We start from the raw sequence: 22049 nt of genomic DNA on the forward strand, positions 1-22049 counted from the left end.
CATACAAATAACTTAAATGAATAAAATAATAAAAGTATAAAAAGTCTGCCTACTGCCCTATTCCCTAATTTAAAAGGCAGGTGTTTAGGTTTACCAAAAGAGTACCCAAAAAGATAATTCCTCCCACGGCCGCTGAACCAAAAAAATCGAAACTCTTCCAACAAATTCCAAGAGAGAATTAATTGTCTTTCTTCACAACTTTAATTGCTAGAGTAAGGTCAGTTTTTCCTTTTCTTTTGTCATAGTTTACACAATCACAATGTGTTAGATACTTTACTAATTCTCTCAATGGTTATACCCGGGAAAAAAGGTCCTGGTAATGATATCGATGTTTATTTGCAACTACTGATTGAAGAATTAAAAGTATTGTGGGAGGCAGTTGAAGCATGCGACTCTTATGCTAGTGCGAATTTTAATATGAAAGTTGCTCTTATGTTGACAATCAATGATTTTTTCGCATATGCCAACTTATCTAGATAGAGTACAAAAGGGAGAATTGTATGTCCTTTTTGTGAAAAATGAGTTTTCTTAAAGCCTACGACATCCTACAATATATGTTTATAGGGAAAACACTTATTTTTAAGTGTCCTTAGCAATTTGAAAGTGCTTGATGGGTATACTTCCAACATATCAAGAGGTGTCAACTTGAAAGAGCGCAAGCTTTCTAACCTTAAGTCACATGATGAGCACATACTGATGCATAGCATACTTCCACTTGCATTGAGAGGGATTATGGCTAACAATATTAATTCGGCTATTTCAGAGGTGTCAGTAGTGTTTAAGAAGTTATGTGCAAAAACTCTTAATCCAACTCAACTTGATGAATTGCAATCTCGGGCTATTTTAGCTAGGGGTGGTGCGGTATGGCATACCGCACCGAGAATGTCATACCGCATACCGTACTGCAAATTGCGGTATGAGAAAATGTCATATCTATACCTTACAGAATTTTTCGGTATGATAATTTCTGATACTGTTACCATACCGTTTATGCGGTATATCATACAATATTTCGGTATACCGCACTTTTACGGTATATCGAAATGATGTACGCATACCGAGTACAGTATACCAAAATAAGGTATAAAATATCGTTACACCTATGTTTCATACCAAAAAAAAATCCTATTTTATAACCAAATATATAAAATAAAATATCACCTATTTAAATAATGTCCAAAGCACTAAAACTACACCACAATCAAATATTATTCAAAAAATTGAAATCAACAAAACTTCATCAATCAAATTATAGTGGATTGGATTTGCATCTCTACGTGAGTGTGTTTGGGGTTGGGAGTAGAGGAACTAAAATGTGAAAGTGGAGTTAGGGATTTTAACTTTTCAACAATTTTAGTATAATTTATAAAAACAATATATATACCAAATTTTTGGCAAATACTATATATGCGGTATACCGCGGTATACGAAAATCTACACCTTTACCGTACCGAAATATATATGTAAGATATCATACCATACCGCAACTTGCGGTATACCGTAAATTCGGTATTTTTGGTACGGTAAGTGCGGTATTTCAGTATATTTAGCCAACCCTAATTTTAGCACTGTCACATGGAGAAAATATTTCCCCCATGGTTCTTTACAATTATGGTTCATCTAATCATCCATCTACCTTATAAGGCAATCTTGGTGGTCCTATGCATTATCATTGGTTGTATCCAATCGAGAGGTTAGTGCGTCTAGTAGTATGTATAACTATCATTTTATATTTGTCATCACATTGAAATTCTAGTTTGCAACTTCATTTATACTAATTTTTGTGAAGATTTTTTTATGAGGCTAAAATCATATGTTCGGAATAAAGCACAATCAAATGATTCCATTGCTGAAGGGTATAGTGCAGATGAATGCCTTACTTTTTTTTTGACGTTAAATCTCTCGTAAGGTGACGATTTTCGATCGTCCAATAAGGAATTATGAGGTGACAGATGGAGAAAATTATTTATTTTGTTCCGGTGAACGATATATTAGAAAGGAGCAAGATAAGATCCACGATATAAAATCTTTATCTCAAGCACACCGATATCACTACAACAAAAAACTCGTTAAGGACATTTTTAATGCAATTAAGGATACTAATTTGTCTTTCTAAATATATCACTAATGCTTCAAAAAGTGTCCTTATTTTTGTTTCCTAACTAAAATTAAAGGACGCAAATGAAAGCGTACTAAAAAGCAAAAGATTAAGTTAATATGCCCTTATTTTTGGCGTACAACTCTATATATTGTACAAACTCTGCCATTAGAAAATGTCAAAGGATGACAAAATAACATCATCAGAAAATGTCAACATACTGTTGTTGACATTTTCTGATGGTCCAGATCATAGTTTAGAGTTTGTACAATTTTTAGAATTTGCATTTGATTACATCTATATATATAGAGAGTTGTGATCAACTGCTAACTAATTAACAATCTCAAACTAAGACCAATTTTAACCATTAGATTGGAGACACTTCCCAACTATAATGGAGACGCTATTTAAAAGCGTCCCATATAAATTTGGAACACAATTTAAAAAACATCCTAAATATATTAGAGACACGTTTTAAAATTGTCCCAAAAATTAATTTACCGATACTAATTAAAAGTGTCCTTAATTAGATTTGGCACACTCAGCTAAGGACACTTTTTGAAGGTGAATTATTTAGCAACAAATAAAAGCGTCCTTAATGGACTAAAATCCTTAACTATTAATTTTGTTGTATTGTGCCATGTGCCAACTAATATAATAATAGTTGTAAAAGTTCTCAACTTATTTAGTGACAAACTGAAAATAGTTGTATACGGAAAAAATGGTGCACTAGGACACAATTTTTACTAAATAGACCGATATAAAAAAAAAAAGTTTGGTTCTGGGCTACTGTATTGTGACTCTTGGACGTATGTATTGGGCTTAGCCTCAATTTGATCAACTATTGCGTGTGATTGATTTTATTCTTTCAGTTTTTATTCCAACAGTTGAATTTTTGTTCTCGTTACATGTGATAATGATAAGGGTCCACAACTTTTAATTGTTACTATCAATATGTATTTTCTATGTCATTTATGTAATCGTTTATAGACCACATCTACTCATGTTAAATGGAGAAGGGTCTCATTTACTAACTATATGTATAACATGATACACATGCTAAAAACTTGACCTATATATCCTTCTAATACCTCTAGGCCAAAAACAAAAGAAAAAAAAAGAAGTTGTAGCTTATGTATCTAACAACATAACTTATTAATTAATTACTCACTTAGCCTTGTAATTTCCACCTATACCCATATGGCATTGGCTTTGATGAGCAAGGGCTTGAGCTTGCCTCTAACATTGAGGCTTATGATCTCATTCGAGCCCCCGATGAACTCCTTGTTTATGAACACAGCCGGTACGCTGGGGTTGCAGCCCATTGCCATCAAATCCTTCTCCATCCGGTCCCCCTCGGCTAGCTGGTCGAGCTCATAAATCCTAGGGTTCGCCCCGTAGCCACGTATTAGCAAGTCAATCGCATGTGACATGCAACAATTGCTCTTACTGAATATCACAACTGAATTTTCACTTGCTAACTTCACAATAGTATCCATTTTGAGAAGTAGTGTTGGTATTTTTTTTTCCTAATGTGTTTATTGTTTGATTCGAACTTGAGCTACATTTGGGTTCATTGAAGTTGATATATATATAGAGGTAGAGATAAAGGTAAAAAAAAAAAGTTGACGTCCAATCTAGAGATTTCATAAAATATGCTGCGATTTTTGGCTTTGATCTTTATATGATAAAGTTGCATGCATTGGAATTGTTTGTAGATAGCCTATGGGATAAAATTTCCTTTTTCTTATTCTTTGGAACATTTATCCCCTTTTCCACTTTTCTTTTGTTTTATTATGACTACAGTTTCCAACACGTGTTCTTACTTTTAATTTAAACGAATTTGAGAAAAAAAGATTATATCTTATTATTAATGATTAAGAAAAAATATTACTCCAATATCATCAGGGTCAATTCAAAAGAATGATAGAAAATGGAGTATCATTTTTGGAATAATTAAAGAAATATGCGCTTCATATGATGTGATTATTTTTATTAGTACCTTCCGTGATATAAAAATAAACACATTTTCTATTTTGGGATGTTTCATAAAAATATTTCCTTCTATTTATGGTAACTTCTTTCTATTAAAGTGGACTTCATTCTCCGCTAAGGTCGTGTTCACTTAGTCTGATTTGGGAAGGCCCATATAAAAAACTAGAACAGATTTGGGTAGTTCACTTAGTCTGATTTGGGAAGGCCCATATAAAAAACTAGAACAGATTTGGGTAGTGGATGACCTTCCATTAAAGAATCATATACAATGTTCGATGAGTATGATTTGACCCAGTTTTTGAAAATAATGATTCCTCTTTTTGTGTGTAAGGCCATAAGGGCATCAGCAGTGGGGCGCCCTAAAGCGTGCCCTAAAGCCCGCCTTATGCACCGCCACGTCAGCATTTTATCCTCCTACCCTTTCACCTGCAGTGGGGCGCCCTATAAGCCGTCCTGAGGAGCGCCCTAAGCATATTCTTTTATTTAAATATTTAAATAAATACAAAAATTAGGAAAAACCTTCATTTCATTTATAAAATTAATACATTACAATACAAATTAAAAAAATACGCAAACTCAGCGACGACGGTTATGGGCCCACACTTCTTCAATCATGTCGTTCATGAGCTTAGCATGGTCTTGTTGGTTGCGCATTGAGGCATGTCTAGATAGAACCTCATTGAAGCCCGTCGGTAATCCTCGAGCGGGGGGCGCGGTCGCCGTGCTGGAGGAGCTAGATGCACCTTCATCATCGGTCAAATCGGTGATGCTCCCACCTTCATGTTCGACTATCATGTTGTGCAAGATAATGCACGCATACATGACATCGGCGAGGACTTCCTTGAACCAGAGACGCTCCGGCCCTTTCACTATTGCCCACCGTGATCGGAGCACACCAAATGCCCGCTCCACATCCTTCCGCGCCGCCTCCTACTTTTGCGCAACTAAAACTCTCTTCTTGCCGATTGGGCAGCTGATCGTATTCATGAAAACCGGCCACCTTGGGTATATGCCATCGGCCAAGTAGTACCACATGTGGTATTGGCGCTTGTTGGCAGTGAACTCAATGGCCGGGCCGTTGCCATTGCATTGCTCGGTGAAGAAGGTGGATGAGTTGAGGACGTTGATGTCGTTGTTCGACCCTGCTACACCGAAGTACGCATGCCAGATCTAGAGTCGATGGTCAGCGATAACTTCGAGGATTATCGTCGGGTGGCTGCCCTTGTATCCACTAGTAAATTGGCATCTCCACGCCGTCGGACAATTCTTCCACTCCCAGTGCATACAGTCGATGCTCCCTAGCATCCCAGGAAAGTCGTGCGCCGTCTCGTGCATCTTCATCAGGCCCTAGCAATCTACAACAGTCGGCTTTCGCAAATATGTGTCGTTGTAGGCCTCCACAACTCCCCTACAAAATCTCTTCAGGCACTCGCGGCCTGTTGTCTCTCCGACGTGGAGGTACTCGTCGAACATGTCCGCCGTGGTGTCGTAGGCCAACTGACGGAGTGCAACTGTGCACTTCTGCAACGGCGTAAGTCTGGGTCTGCCAATGCCATCTTCCCGATAATGGAAGTATTCATCACGTGACTCCAGCGTCTGGACAATGCTGAGAAAAAGGTAACGAGGCATTCTAAACCGGCGACGGAAAATAGTCGGGCCCCACCGTGGTTGCTCGGCAAAATAGTCTGCAACTAGACGTTCGTGAGCTGCGGCGTGTTCGCGGAGGACAAACGTCCGACGTCGAATAGACTTGGGGATCTGCTCCGCCGCCACCTCCACCGCCGCCGCCTCCTCTTTCTACATTTCGGCTAAGCATTCCGCCATTGCGTCTTGAACGACTACATTGAAGGCTTGAGTCAAGGTCATATTACCGCCCTCCGAGGAACTCCGGTCGTCGTATTGGTTCATTTTGGTTTGTGAGAGATGAGAGACGCGAGAAATGTTCGTATGAAAAATAGAATGAGAAACGAGGTTTAAATAGACAAAATTTGAAAAAAAAAACAAAAACGCGTTGCATCGTCCGCGCCATCGTCCGTGTCGCCCACAATGGGCGGACGATGGCGCGGACGATGCCCTATCATTCGCGCTTCCTCCGCGGACTATCTGTCGGGCGAGAAAGACGCATTGTCCATAGTCCGTGCACCCATAGTTGCGGATGATGGCGCGCCCGAAGCATCGGGCGGCCTATCGTCCGCCCCACGGTAGGTGCCCTAACTACCCACCATCTTTTTGTTGAAATGAATTAGGTCGTCTGACTTTTTAGGGGGGCTTAGAGGGTAAAGTTGTCTATTTGCAACAAATCATTCAGTAAACTTGGCCCCAGGGACGGATGTACATTAGTTCCACAAGGGGTAAATGCCCCTCCTCAAAAAAAATTCATTTGTGCTATTTTGAGCATTATTTGTACATTTTGTTTGAAATACCCTTATATATGCCCCTTCTCAAATTCTTAAAATGCTTTTATCTATATTTTTGCCCCAGGTATATAAAAATTTCTGGGTCCGTCCCTGCTTGGGCCCATCAGATTTAAGTCAGATCTTTTTTGGATGATTACTTAATGGGCATATATGATGTGAACAGTGAGGGGGTTAATTATCTAGGGCAACCATGATATTTATCTTGCTCACTCAACTGAAGAAATGGATCAGATTTCCTCCCAAAACTTGACATATCAGGTAAAGGGAAAACGACCTAATAATATTGTAACTATTTTTTCTTTCTATCTATCTTTTACTTACTAATTGTGCGTTAATTTCCGTGTCATCCCAAATATTCATATTTTTATGGGACGGAGGGAGTATATTTTATGGAATATCGCAAATATTTATGACATGAGAGCGTTATATTTTATATCTTGAACTTATTACTTTAAACTAGTTTATAACAATCACTAACATAGGCATAATAAGTGGACTAAAATAAACAATTAATTACGATATATATATATGTTTACTAATAATATTGAAGACAACTTAGAAGTCGACAATATCAAATTCTATATCGGCCAAGTCAGCATCAAAAAATCAAAATGTCGAACAATACAACTTGATATTGTCAATTTTTTTGCTGGATACAATACAAAAATATAACAAGCCAATAAAAAGTATATATATGATTTAAATCTTTCAGTATTCCCATTCATTCGATACTAAAGCAACTACAAAAGTGAACAAAATAGATTGAAAAAAGTTGTGGTGCTACTGCCATGGTTTATCTTATTTTGTTGATATCCAAAGATACTCGAATAAACAGACAATTCTGAAAATGAAAGTCTGTCTATATATTCTTTAAAATATGACTCTTGGGAAATAGCAAAAACCAGAAATAACATGTCCGTACTTACGTACTTCAAAATGTACGAATTTTCTAATTAATTTATGTTTTGTTATAGAAATACTAAGTACTATTTATTTTAGCTTCAAAATGTGCGCGTATATGTAATTATGTATACGATACTAATTTGTAGTAGTATTATTTTAATTTTTTTGAGTTATGGATAATGTAAATTCATTATTTATGTGAAATGCGACACCAATGAAAAAATAGCAATGTTGTGTGCGAGATCGTTTCACATATTTTTCCCGACCTTTGGAGTTGAGTTGAGTCACATCGAAGGAGATATATTCGTTTGTACGGAATCTATAAATCAATTTACACTTTGACAGCGTATCTTTGTAGTTTGTACGTTGAAGAAATGGACAGCAAATTTGGTTCTCTAAGCAAACATTTTAAGATAATATGAATTTTCTATTAAGATTCAATTCCATTAACATATACGAAACCGGGTCGGTTCAAACACATGAGATCCGACAATAAATTGTACAAGTTGGAGATGGGAATGAGTTTAAGTGGAGAAGGACGAAAGAGCATCCATTCCTCATCGATTATCATAGATATAGAAGAAATGTGAATTCTAATAAGTGGTTGGACCTATATATTAAATCTATATTTAGAAAATAAAGTGGGAGTACTATACAAGTTTATACTATCAATTATATATTTTTTTAATTGGTTGTCGGTTATAACCGATAATCAATTTTAATCGAAACTAATAACTACTCCCTTCGTCCCATAAAAATATGTGTAATGGATATGACACGAGAATTAAGATAAAATTGGTAAAGTAAAAGATATTACGAGAATGGTATGGTAAAGTAAGAGAAATGAAGAGAATGATAGTTAAAGTAGTGTTAGTGGATGGTGGGACCTACATTATTAAATTGATATAACTTTCTAAAAATAGAATACACGTATTTTTGTGGGATAGACGAAAATGGAAAATACACATATTTTTATGGGACGAGGAGTATGACCGAACCAAATGGATAAGTTTGGTTACTAATTCACTGATAATAAATCGTGTTTCAGTTCAATTATTGGTTAACTAACAAATAATCAGTTCTAATAATGAATACATACTAATTAAACTTTATTAAAATGTAACTTGATTTAATAGTAAATATTATTATTAACATAATAATTAAATAATGGGACATGAACGGAAGAGACAATTGGAATTATATGGACCTTGTATGTAGGGAAATGATCAAAACAAAAATGCGTCTTAAACAGAAATGCAGGCTAAATCGTGATCCTAAGGTTAAGCGATTTGATGATCAATAATTAACCAAAAACACGAAAGATTATTATTAATCAGTTTTAGGTCATTTTATAAAATTTGGATTTAATGCTATTGTTAGATCAATTTAGATCATCATTTATTAAAATGACCTAATAATAAACTAATAGAGACATAAAAATGCGTTTCATATAATTTTGTTGTACGCTTTTATTTTTAGATCTAGTTTTGTATGAATCAAAATTATATGTATGTAATTGGTTTTCATTACATCAAAGGTTTTCGTTACATAAAAAAATACTCTGACCTCTACAAATAGTGGATGACACTAATTAAGATATAAGTGAAGACAATTAAAGTAATTTTGTAAAGGAGAACGAAGTCCAACTAATTAGAGAGAGAAATTAATAAAGATGAAAGTGAACTAATTTTATGAATAGACCAAAATAGGTAAATTGTGGAGGAATGAATATAATGTGTAAAATTGAGGTCATAATTCAGGCATTGAAACAGTTGAAGTAGGTGAAGAAGCTCCTACTCTTGCTCTCCCTCTTCATCCCCTGTTGCATTCATTGCAAGGATGAAGTAATAAGAAATCTCAAGTTGTAGAAAAATGTGTTAGTGATGCCCCCAAAACCAAGCCTAGACAAGAAACATGGTAAATTGGTAGTGGTGAAGAGAGAGAGGCATACTGTTGATGAGATTCTTGTCCACTTTCTTGGAGAAATCCATTGAGTAGTCTGACCCCTTTTCATCCCACTCTCCAAACGGTCAGTCTTCCTCAGCACCACATTTTGGTCTCTCATTTTATGTTTCTTCAAATTTAAAGAAAATGCATCACGTTAGTTGAGATAAGGGACGGTGTAATAGGAATACTGACTCACTTAACATGGGATGGAGTCAATGTTATTCAAAAGCTTCTAAACTTGAAATGAAATATACTGATTTAACTAACAAAATTCATTTCCATTAATTTCTACTTCAATTAGCCAAAACTATAACTTGGTATAGTACTATAATATAGTTAGGGATGCCAAATCGTGCACGGTAGGGTTGTTATTGGGTTAATCTGATAGCAACTCAACCCATAAGACTTAACCCGAACCCGACTTGATAAGGGTTGGGTCGATATTCGGTCATGTTGGTACTTGGTAACTACTCAACTCATTAAAACCTAACCCGATTAAACCTAATTTTTAACTTAGTTTATAAGATAAAACTCGATTTACTTGATTTAAACCTGATTTACCAGAAACTAGGCATAAAGTTAAAGTATAATATTTTTTAAAATAATACTACCTTCGTCCCACATTAAGTGACATATTTAGTGTGGGCATGAGTTTTTAGAAATGAAAAGAAAATGGGTTGAATAAGTTAGTGGATTATGGGTCTCACTTATATATATTAGTTTTATAATAAAATGTGAGTAGAATTGGTTGGTGGAATGTGTGGTCTACTTACCATTTATGGTAAAAGTGAAATGTGACTCTTATTGTGGGAAGGACCGAAATGATAAAATGTGACACTTATTGTGGGACGGAGGTAATACATAGTAATAAAAATAAATAAATAAATAATGATATTATTTTTAGCAGGTTACTCGAGAATCCAACCCGAAATTATTGGATTCCTAACACGTCAATTCGATAAAGACATGAATCAAATAAGGCTGGATCAAAACCCTTTAATTTCATGCGTGTTCATGTCGAGTTTTCTTGTCATGTCGAAAATTGTTCATCCTAACTACATCCATTTCCCAGGAATATCTCTATTAATTGAGTTCAACAGTTAAGAAAAAAATCGTACTCCATTCATCCCATTATTTTCTTTCAACTCTCTTATTTATTCTCACTTCACTGTACTTATTAAATATATATTTCCAAAATAACAAACTTGAAAAACAAAATGTTGAAGAATCAAAAAAACAGAGCAAAACAGATTGGGGTTCAGCTAAAAAGAAGGGCCCTTTTCGAGATATTATGTTGATAATTTCACACCACCTAACAGGTCAACTCGAGAATGAGCGAACTCAATATGGGCTGATCAAAATCAATTAATTTTGTGCGCATTCGTATTAAATTTATATTAAAAATTGTCAGCCCTAATTTATTTGAGTTCAACTAATATCGAAAAAAAACATAACAGACTTAAAAAATAAAAGGTTGAAGAAATAAAAGCCTTTACCTCCGTGTGATCCATTGTTGGCAGAGCAAAGCAGAGTGGGTTTCAGCAAAAAAAGAAGGCCTTTTCGTTGATTAAGGAAGAAAACAAATTTTCAAAAATTATAGATGTCAAAGCAAATCACAATCACACGAGATATGCACACAATTAAAGAAGATTGCAGGAAATCAGTGATTGAGTAATTGTATAATTCTATAAGAATAGAGTGATTACAATTTAGTACTTACCATAGATAGGGAGAAGTCATTACTATAAATTGAAGAGCTATGTAAATCATTGTATACACAAGTGAAATAATATACTCTACTTCTCTCGAATTCCCTTCCTTTCGCCAATATGCAACCTCTGCAATATCCCACCTCTCTCGATCACCATCGTTAAGATGGTATCAAAGCAGGTTTATCCCGGGATCGAGACTCAGAAAAATATCATCATAGTCTCGGTACCTTCCCCGACCTTTTGAACCTGCAAACAGAACCAAACAAAATGTCAGACGACCCTGATAATCCCTCAAACAACAACCGATCAATAACCCTCTCAGCAGAACAATTTGCTGAATTCATGAGGTTGAATGGCTCTCAAAAACCACCAAACCCAGAGCCTTCATCTCATCCAGAATCACTAGGCGAAGTACACATCGCCACCAAGCTCGATGGGGACAATTACCCCTTATGGGCAAAGCTAATGAGACGGGCCGTTGGTGGAAAAGGTCTGACATCTCACATCTCTGGAGTTACAGACCCACCACCACCAACCGACCCAAATTACAACCGATGGCAACAACGAGACGATTGCTGCTTCAATTGGATAATTGGCAATATCGATGCCAGCCTCGTAAATGAGGTATCCCAGTACGAGACGGCTCACGACTTATGGGAAAGCCTGGCCACCACGTACGGGAGTGGTGCTGATCAGTTCCAAATCTCCGATCTGCACCGACAAGCTTACAGCCTGAAACAAGGAAATCTGACATTAGAGAACCTCTGGCAGAAACTTCAAGATCTATGGATCTCCATTGACGCCTCCAAATCCAATGGATACTCCATCCAGTATTGAAAAATACAACCAATACGTTCAACGACAGAGACTATACCAATTTGTATGGGCGCTAGATGATCGGTATGACAAAATCAAAAGGGAGATTTTAAACCTGGATCCTATACCAACCGCAAAGAAGGCGTATGGGCTGGTTCGGAGAGAGTATGTCAATGAACGATTGATGAATCCCACACCAAAGAATCTAGGAATCGGCATCGGACTTGGAGCATTCGACCGAAGCCGAAACCCACCACCTCCACCGTCTGCCAAACCCTTCCGACGGGACGAGGATAAGAGTAAACTGGTATGCACCCACTGTGGAGGGAAGAAACACACGAAAGATACGTGTTTTCATCTCCACGGTTACCCGGAGTGGTGGGAGGAGATGAAGAAGGCCCGACAGAACCGGGGTACAAACCGGAACAGCAGCAGAGCCGCGGCGGCCATAACACCCAGAGACCGAGCCACCTACGCCGATTCCTCGGCGGGCGGCGTCAGTTCAACCGGAATCAATGGAGACAGCGACCGGGAAAAGGCGGTACCGGAAGAGAAAGCCATGGCCTCGGTAGCACGACTTTGGACAGAAGGTAATGGAGGAATTGGCTCCGGCAGAGAGCAGACGGCGGCGAGGGCCGAGGTCCCCACTGGAAAGGGGGCGACGGCGAAGGCGGCTAGGGTTTCTGGAGTGGGAGACATGTCGGCTAGGGCTCTTGGAGTGGTGTGGGAGAAGCCCAAATTACCAAAACCCTAAACTCTATAACCCGAAATTCTCATTTCGACCCCTCTAAAAACCCGAAACCACCCTCTGACCCCCGAGCCGCTATTATCTCTCAACCAGCACCCCTAGATTCTCAGAAATTACACCCTGACCCCCGAGCCAAAAGGCCTTCACGAATTATACCCCATAAGACCCAATTATTAAATATCCGACCCCAGACATCACAAATATCCCATACTGACCCCCACATGAAAAAACCCTTCCAAATTATACCCGAAAATTCCAAAAACTTCACAAACCTACCCACTATACCATTTAAAAATACCTTCGATGCCTTAGTTTGTTCCTCTATGTCCCAAATTGGCCCTAAAGATACTCATTGGATATTTGATTGCGGAGCGACAGATACAATGTCATTCGATGCCTCATATTTTCTGACTATCTCCAAATCCACCAAATCCTATGTTCAGACAGCCAGTGGGGACCTCGCTCGGGTCCAAGGGGCCGGCACAATCACTATTTCCCCCACTTTACGCTTGTCCAACTGTCTTTTTGTACCATCATTATCTCATAAGCTCCTTTCCATCAGTCATGTGACAAAGGAGCTCAATTGCAAATTACTGATGCAACATCAATTTTGCATGTTACAGGATATCAAGACGGGGACGATAGTTGGGCGTGGCACTGAACGCAACGGACTGTATTACATGGATGAGATAGCCCAACAGAGTGCTGCGATGATGCTGACTCACGGACCAACTGACAGGCAGGCTTGGCTTTGGCATCGCCGGTTAGGCCATCCATCCATAGGATATCTTCGAATGCTTTTTCCTAAGTTAGTTACTTCTATGAATTCCTTTCAGTGTGAAACTTGTTTGGTAGCCAAAAGCCATAGACATACTTTTAAATTGAACAACACAAGAATGAAAACTCCTTTTGCTTTAATACATTCAGACGTTTGGGGCCCTGCTCCTATCACTGAGGGGCAAGATTTTCGTTATTTTGTTCTATTTATTGATGATTATTCTCGCATGACTTGGATTTATTTTTTAAAACATAAGTCCGATGTGTTTGACAAGTTCACTGAATTCTACACTCTAATTCAAGCCCAGTATCACCAAAACATTCAAATTCTTAGGTCCGATAATGGGGGGAATTTGTCAATACAAAAATCCAAGAATTTATGCGGGAAAAGGGTTTAGTCCACCAAACGTCCTGTGCTTATACACCCGAGCAAAATGTAGTCGCTGAAAGGAAAAATAGATATATCCTAGAAATCACTCGAGCCCTCCTACTAGAATCCAAAATACCCAAATCCTTTTGGCCCGAAGCTGTAGCTACGGCAGTATACCTCATGAATCGTTTGCCCACAGGAATCCTCAACTTTAAAACTCCTTTAGATATTTTTTCTACCCATTTTGAGCTTCCATCATCCTTATCCTTGGAACCTAGGGTCTTTGGGTGCAATGTATTCGTACATATCCCTAAGCACGAACGTAACAAATTTTCTCCCTGTGCTCTCAAATGTGTTTTCGTGGGTTATGGTAAAAATCAAAAAGGATATAGATGCTATGATCCAAACACCCGCCAGATACACACTACCATGAACTGTGACTTTGTGGAAGGAGAATACTTTTACAGCCAATCCAGTAGTCAGGGGGAGACACAACCATCCGATAATCATCCGATTAGTGACCTACTACATTGGCTGCCTACACCCGCACCTAGGAAAAACCATTCTGGGGGGGAACCACAGTCAAGTTCTGCCCCTGAAGTTGGTCCAACAGAGGAAGTTAGCGACATCGCCGGGCCGTCACAGCTACTAATACGGAACGAGGCACAAAGTGACATCGACCAGCAATCAACCCCGACTTCGATTATTCCTGAGGTACACAATTCACATATTGAAGGTATATCTTTCGGTAATACTAATATTGATAGGGACAATGGACTCGAGGGTGATACTGATAACAGGGAGGAAGAGACAACACAACAAGCGTATGAACTACCTCCCAGAAGTACGAGAGGAGTCCCACCTCGAAGATACTCACCGGAGTGGATGGGAAAAAAGGGTCGATATGCGATAGCAAATACCACACAGGGACAATTAACAGAAATGGCCCGAGCTTTCGAAGCAGCATTATATGAAGAAGAAGAAATCCCTCAATCCTTTGAAGAAGCATCAAAACACAAACACTGGAGAGAAGCTATGAAGAAAGAAATAGATGCCCTGATCAAGAATGAAACTTGGGAGAAATGCACCCTACCTAATGGAAAGAAGCCAGTTGGATGCCGATGGATCTTTACCATTAAGAGAAGAGCAGATGGTTCGATCGAGAGATACAAGGCGAGACTTGTGGCGAAAGGATACACGCAAGTTTATGGGATTGACTATGAAGAAACCTTCTCCCCAGCTGCCAAACTTAACACTGTTCGCGCTTTACTATCCGTCGCAGCATGTAAAGATTGGCCATTACAACAGTTTGATGTCACCAACGCCTTTCTCCATGGAGAACTCGAAAAAAATAAGGAAGTCTATATGGAAGTACCACCAGGTTGCGCAGCAGAATTCGGAAAAGGCCAAGTATGTCGTTTGAGGAAGACGTTGTACGGACTAAAACAATCACCAAGGGTCTGGTTTGGGAGATTTTGCCAGGCAATGTCCAAACAAGGATTCAAACAGAGTCAGTCGGATCACACACTCTTCACAAAGAAAAGGGAAGACAAGATTACGTGTCTAATTATCTACGTGGACGACATGATCATCACAGGGGATGATGGTGAAGAAATTCAAAGGCTACAAGAAAATCTGTTCAAGGAATTCGAAATGAAAGATCTAGGAGCACTGAAATACTTCCTTGGAATTGAAGTGTTGAGATCCAAACGCGGAATATTCTTAAGGCAAAAGAAGTATGTCCTAGATTTGTTGGCAGAGACAGGCTTATTGGAATGCAAGCCTGCAGAAACTCCCATGATCACGAACCACGGCTTAAAGATAGAAGAAGGGGCTGCACTCACAGATCGTGAACGATATCAGTGACTAGTCGGGAAACTAATCTACTTGTCTCACACCCGGCCAGACATTACATATGCAGTTGGCGTAGTAAGTCAGTTTATGCACCAACCACAAGCCGACCACATGGAAGCCGCCTTGAGGATCGTCCGATATCTGAAAGGCACGGTGGGCTATGGAGTGTTCCTAGCAAAAGGAGAAACTCTAGAAGTCGACGGGTACACCGATGCGGATTGGGCAAGTAACCCGGTCGATAGAAGGTCTACAGGAGGCTACTTCACCTTTGTTGGAGGCAATCTTGTTACTTGGAGAAGCAAGAAACAAAAGGTGGTAGCCTTGTCCAGTGCAGAAGCCGAGTTCAGAGGGATCAATAGTGGACTAATGGAAATCATGTGGTTAAGGAGACTGTTAACAGAAATTGGCTACCCACCAACGCGGAAAAGTCAGCTATTCTGTGACAATAAAGCAGCAATCAGCATCTCAGAGAATCCAGTGCAGCACGACAGAACGAAACACGTGGAAGTTGATCGACACTTCATTAAAGAAAACCTTGAGGCAGGTACCATTGAGTTCCCCTTCGTACGTTCAGAAGAACAACTAGCGGACATCTTGACCAAAGCAGTCCACCCGAAGGCCTTCAAAGAGATTTTGGGCAAGTTGAGCATCGGAGATACCGTTTCTCAACTTGAGGGGGAGTGTCAAAGCAAATCACAATCACACGAGATATGCACACAATTAAAGAAGATTGCAGGAAATCAGTGATTGAGTAATTGTATAATTCCATAAGAATAGAGTGATTACAATTTAGTACTTACCATAGATAGGGAGAAGTCATTACTATAAATTGAAGAGCTATGTAAATCATTGTATACACAAGTGAAATAATATACTCTACTTCTCTCGAATTCCCTTCCTTTCGCCAATATGCAACCTCTGCAATATCCCACCTCTCTCGATCACCATCGTTAAGAATAGAATGTCCTGGTATTTGATAATATTAATATATATAGGAGGGGGGAGATTACGAGATTAGGATCGAGTTATGTCGTTGATAATTTCATACCACCTATTAAATAGTACTATGATCTTGAGTGTGTGATTAGAGTAATTAAATTGAAGAAATTACATAAAATCTTGTGCAGTGTATAGTTAAAACTCTTATTGTGCATGCATTTAATATGCTTAAAATGAATAATATGATTACATGCAATAGTTAGAAGCCGGTCTTCATGATATGCGACCTAATTTGTTGAGCAAGGATTTGGTATAATGGCGAATAATTGCTTTGTACATTTCAGGAAAATAAAATAAAAATATTGGTAGATTGTTGTTTAATTACACATCTATCAATTCCGATTGCTCCGGACTTGGGCGACAGACAGGGCAATGTTTTTAGCCCATGTTAGGAATTGGCCTAGTTTCCGACTGAATTGGTCCAGATTCTGGAATCTTCGGCCAAGCGTCTGCTCCCGGTCCAAGTGACACAAGCGTTGATAATCGAAAGGTAACGATGGGTTGCATTTTTCGAGATTTATGTGAAAATATTGCTTTGTTGCATTCTCTGTGGAATTGGATTATTTTTCTGTGTTACGTGTAGGGGGCACTATGGCGCATTCTTAATCTAGAGTCGCAACCTCGTGCTACCACGTTGCACGTAACATGCAATACATTTGTAGAAGGCTATAGATGGATTTTCGCATATTGCTTTATATGCAGATTGCATTTTAGATTATTGAGTTTTGCATTATAAACATAAATTATTTACAATGCAAAATAAGCTGCATATAAATGCAATCCGACTATATGTATAATGCAAATTAAACAGTTTATGTCTACAATGCAAAACTCAACAATGTAAAATGCGATTTGCTTATAACTACCATGCAATCTACATAAATCCATCTAGAGCTTCCACACATGTATATTGCTTGGTAGTGTTTACAATGTTGCATGTTACGTGGCATGTGGCTGCACGGGGTTGGATGTATGTTGTGACTTTAAACTTAGTTATTTTTTAAGTACATCCCGCATTTATTGTTAATTAATTGGTATTATTAGAATTTACTCCCTCTGTCCACCATTTAAAGAGCCCTTTTGACTCCGCACGGGTTTTAAGATATTGTTTGACTTTGTGAAGAAAAGTAAAAGGAGAGAGTGAGTGGAATGTGAGACCCATTTAAAGTATTAGTTATATATTGGATTGTGAGTGTAAAAAGTTGGTGGAGCGTGGGGTTTGCATACTAAAAGTAGAATAAAGTAAATGGTTGTATAAATCGTGGACAAACCAAAATGGCAAAAGCCAAAAGAATCTTTAAATGGTGGATGGAGGGAGTAGTAAAATATAAATGTTTATTTTCGATGCTATTTGGTCATAATTACATGTTTCATACAAAATGTTTTACCTTTGTTTCAATTTAGTACAAAAAGTATTAAGTTTACATATTTCATACAAAAAGTTTACTTAGTGTTCTTAAATAATACATTCCGTCAAGTCTCTACTAACACCGTTACTTCAAATTACATTATACATACAAAAAAGTTTCATCAATGTTTTAAATTTGTACAAAAAATTTTAAATTAAAACTTTCTATTTATTATTTCAAACAAATTTATTTTTATTTTTATTACTCACAAAAATGAAAAACACAGAAAAAAAATCACCACTCTTCACCATCAAATTAGCGAATTGCATTTTTTGTAAAAATGAAAAATTAAATATTGACTTATTGACTATTGGAAGCTCAAATTAGCCATTTTGTAAAGATGAAATATGGACTTATTTTATACTGTGTTCTATAAAGAATACAATAAAAAAAATAGAGTATATTGAAGGAAGAATTGATATTGAATGTTAGTTTTTTAGAGTGATTAATTGTATGAAATATCTAATTATTATTTTATTATGATGATAAGTTGGACAAATTATAAACTAACTAACAATGTTTAAAATATTTAACAGAATGTATTAACTTAAAACACTAATGTAACTTTTTGTATGAAATATGTAAATTTAATACTTTTTGTACTAAATTGAAACAAGGGTAAAACATTTTATGAAATAGGTAATTATAATGATGGTATGTTTTATGATTGTTGTTTCTACTAGAAATATTCATGGTGCTCCAGACAGTGCCGGACAAAGCGCTGAAACAACGGGCATTTTGCCACGTTATTCAAAGCATTAGGCATGTATGAATCAGAAACATAAGAGCATGCGCAGCGGTGGCATCCGTCACCACCGCCGTCCGCGCCGCTGGCATGGACGCCATCCGCCGCCGCTGCGCTCGCACCGCTGGCACGGCGCTGCTCGATGTATCGAGCACGTCCGTGCCAGCGGACGCACACGTGGCGCACTCCCATTCGTCAACGGCATAGCCGTTGTGTTTAAACATTTTTTATTTTTTATTTTTTTAAAAATCGGTTTTTTATTAAAAAACCGATAAAAAAAAAAAAATTCACTTCCCCAAAAAAATATATCCGTTTATAACCGTTTTTTACACCTTTTTAATTTTTTTTTCATTTTTTTTACCCCAAAAATACACACTTTCATCTATAAATACCCCCAATTTCACCCCAAAAATTCACATCAAACTACACAACTCTCATCATCATTCTCCAATATCCATTCTCATCTCCATTCTCTCATATCTATTTTCATCTTCATTCTCTCATACCCTACAACATCACTATGTCCGGCCAAGACGATAACCCTTCGGGCTCCCACGGTTGGAACCCCGAATGGTTCGGTTCACAACCGTTTCCTAGTCCGGAAACGGAATATTCGGCCCCTCCTCTCACCCAAGATTCGGGCATTCTGGGTGGCTACCGGCCATACCCAATCGACGATCAAGGTGCCTCCGATGGGCGCTACGGGTGGACACCGGAGCCTAGGCCTCGCACCCCTTCCCAAATGCCGACTCCTCCATCTCGCGCCGGTGTCCGCACACCGTACTCACCGGCGGAGATGGAAAGATTGTTCAAGGCGTACTTGGAAATCTCCGAAGATGCGGTGGTTGGAACGAACCAATCCGGCGATCACTTTTGGTGGCACGTCTCTAGCCGGTACAATGCAAACCGGCCGCCGGGAACGATCGAGCGCACCGAGAGTATGGTGCGCAACTGCATCGGCCGAGCCAACGAAGAAATTGGCAAGTTCAACGGCTATTTCATCCAGGAGTCCCGGAATGCCGGGAGCGGCCGAAGCGAGGTCGACATCATCACCGCCGCGCTGAGCACCTACCAATCCATGAACGGTAAGTCGTTCAAATATCTTAACGTTTGGCAGGAGACGCGGACGCACCCGAAGTATAAGGGAGGCATAACATCCTCCTCTAGCGCCTCCTCCAAACGATCAAGGTCGGTAGCCCTATCCGACTCCTGCTCGGAAGAAGTGGCTAGCCAACTCGCCGGAGCTAACTTGGGTAGCCCCGACGCCGGACCGAGCGGTTCCCAACGCCTTCCCTAAGGAAGGAAGAAGGCGGCGGCCAACCGTCGTCGCGGCTTGACTCTTGAAGCCACTCCCGAAGCCGCTCCCGCTCCCTATGTGCCACCTCCACCCCCGAACAACTCGCTGTGGATGCTCTTAAGCCAACTCAATATGGCCGATAGGTCATCTATGACCCCCACGCAACTTGAAACACACGAGACCATGATAAAAGGTCTCCAAAAACAATTGGGGTTGATCCCGCCGGATGCGTAGTCTTATTAGGAGTTTAATTATGTAATTTTTAATTTTTAGGATTTTAATTATGTAATTTTTAATTTTAAGGAGTTTAATTATGTAATTTTTAGTTTTTAGGATTTTAATTATGTATTTTTTAATTTTATTTGTAATTTGTAATATTTATTGTGGTTTTTAAATGGATTTTAATATTATGGAAATGTTTTTGTTTAATTGAATTTTATATTAATTGTGCTCGTCCTTGCGGAAGAGCACAGTTGTGGGTGTTGTGCTCTTGCCAGAGAGCAGGCATGAATAGTACCACCCGGGCCCACAACCGTGCCGCTGGCAAGAGCACGGTTGTAGATGCTCTAAGAACCATCCGAAGAATAATTTTGTTTGGGATGCTGCAGGAGCAGGTGTATAGTGTTTACATGCTTTTGGCTCTCTCATTTTTTAAGTGTGATGTAATTGATCTTTGCGGAAAATCGGCAAATCGCAGGAAATGAAAGAGACGATAAAAGTAAAATAATTCTGATATATTGATTGCTTGAAGAAAATAACAATATCTCCTATTTATAATAGAAGATTCTAACTTAATGAACAAGAAATAAACCTAACTTAATGAAAAAGAAATAAATATTCTAGAAAGATATGATAGCTAAATAATTAATAAGATATGAGGAATATTCTTGAAGATATTCCCGTATCAAATCCTCTCACAATTCTAAAATATTACCGGCTAAGCTTCAAATGTATAAACCCTACATTAATAAATATATGAATACACACACAACTTTTTATGTATACGTGACACACTCATTGAGACAGTTTAAGAGTGGTATGGATGGGGGAGAATATATATTGTGAGAATAGTAGATATATATGTCTCAATTAATTTGTTGACATAATTTATTGATTTTTTTCTTCATATAGGAGTATAACAATGGAAAGTTTCAAGGATAAAGGGAGCAACCTTAACTCGAGCTCATCGGAGACAAACAAGTGGTCTCCGTTATCGGATGGCATTGTTCGATTTTCTCCGACAACGGGGACTAGTGAGCAAGAACTAAAGATGAAGATCGATGGGTACATAGCTTAAGTCCTTTATGGCGAGGGAACGAGTCGATTGCCAATTTTTGAGAATTTATGCAGAGAAAAATAGTACTATCCTCCTTTTCTTGATCATATTAATAATACCATATCATTTCAAATTCATCGGAGTAATTTTGTTTTCTTATTTTGGTCTTGATCGAGTCTTGAAAAAATATTACTTCCGCAGTTTTTTTTATGATTATTTAAACCTTTTTCGCATAAATAGCATAATCATTTCGTATCTTATTTCATTATTTCGCTTCATACTTGTACATTAGTATGTTAAACGAACTTGAATTGAATTTGTGTTTCTTGAAATATTTCGGCACGCAATTTAAGAAAAGTTGTGGTAAGTGATTTAAGTAAATAAATAATAAAGTAAGAAATAAAAAAGGTGGAGAGAGAAGAAAAAAAAATAAAGTAAGAGAGAAGAAATTTGTTGACTTTTACTAAAAAAAGAAAATGATTCTACTACTATGGAACATGAAAATTATTCTACTACTATGGAACATAGGGAGTAGTATGTTAAACTAAATTCTTATATAAACATATCTGTTTGATCATTTTATGATTGTAATCAAGAGATGTTTTAATTTTAATTCACTTATGTCATTGAGAATATAGATAATGAAAATAAATAAGGAGGAAAAAAAAGAAGAAATTATTCACGAA

The 22049-nt window shown here is 38.1% G+C and overlaps 1 protein-coding gene across 1 annotated transcript; it reads right to left on the reverse strand.

The window, feature by feature from the left end:
• Positions 1–3037: 3037 nt before the first annotated feature.
• On the reverse strand, positions 3038–3642 carry LOC121774121 (monothiol glutaredoxin-S6-like). The gene has a single exon (XM_042171042.1). The coding sequence runs from the start codon at positions 3595–3597 to the stop codon at positions 3289–3291; it is 309 nt and encodes a 102-aa protein (XP_042026976.1). The 5' UTR covers positions 3598–3642; the 3' UTR covers positions 3038–3288.
• Positions 3643–22049: the final 18407 nt, after the last annotated feature.

The sequence above is a fragment of the Salvia splendens genome, chromosome 17 (assembly GCF_004379255.2).
Source record: "Salvia splendens isolate huo1 chromosome 17, SspV2, whole genome shotgun sequence".
In the NCBI taxonomy this organism is placed as follows: Eukaryota; Viridiplantae; Streptophyta; class Magnoliopsida; order Lamiales; family Lamiaceae; genus Salvia; species Salvia splendens.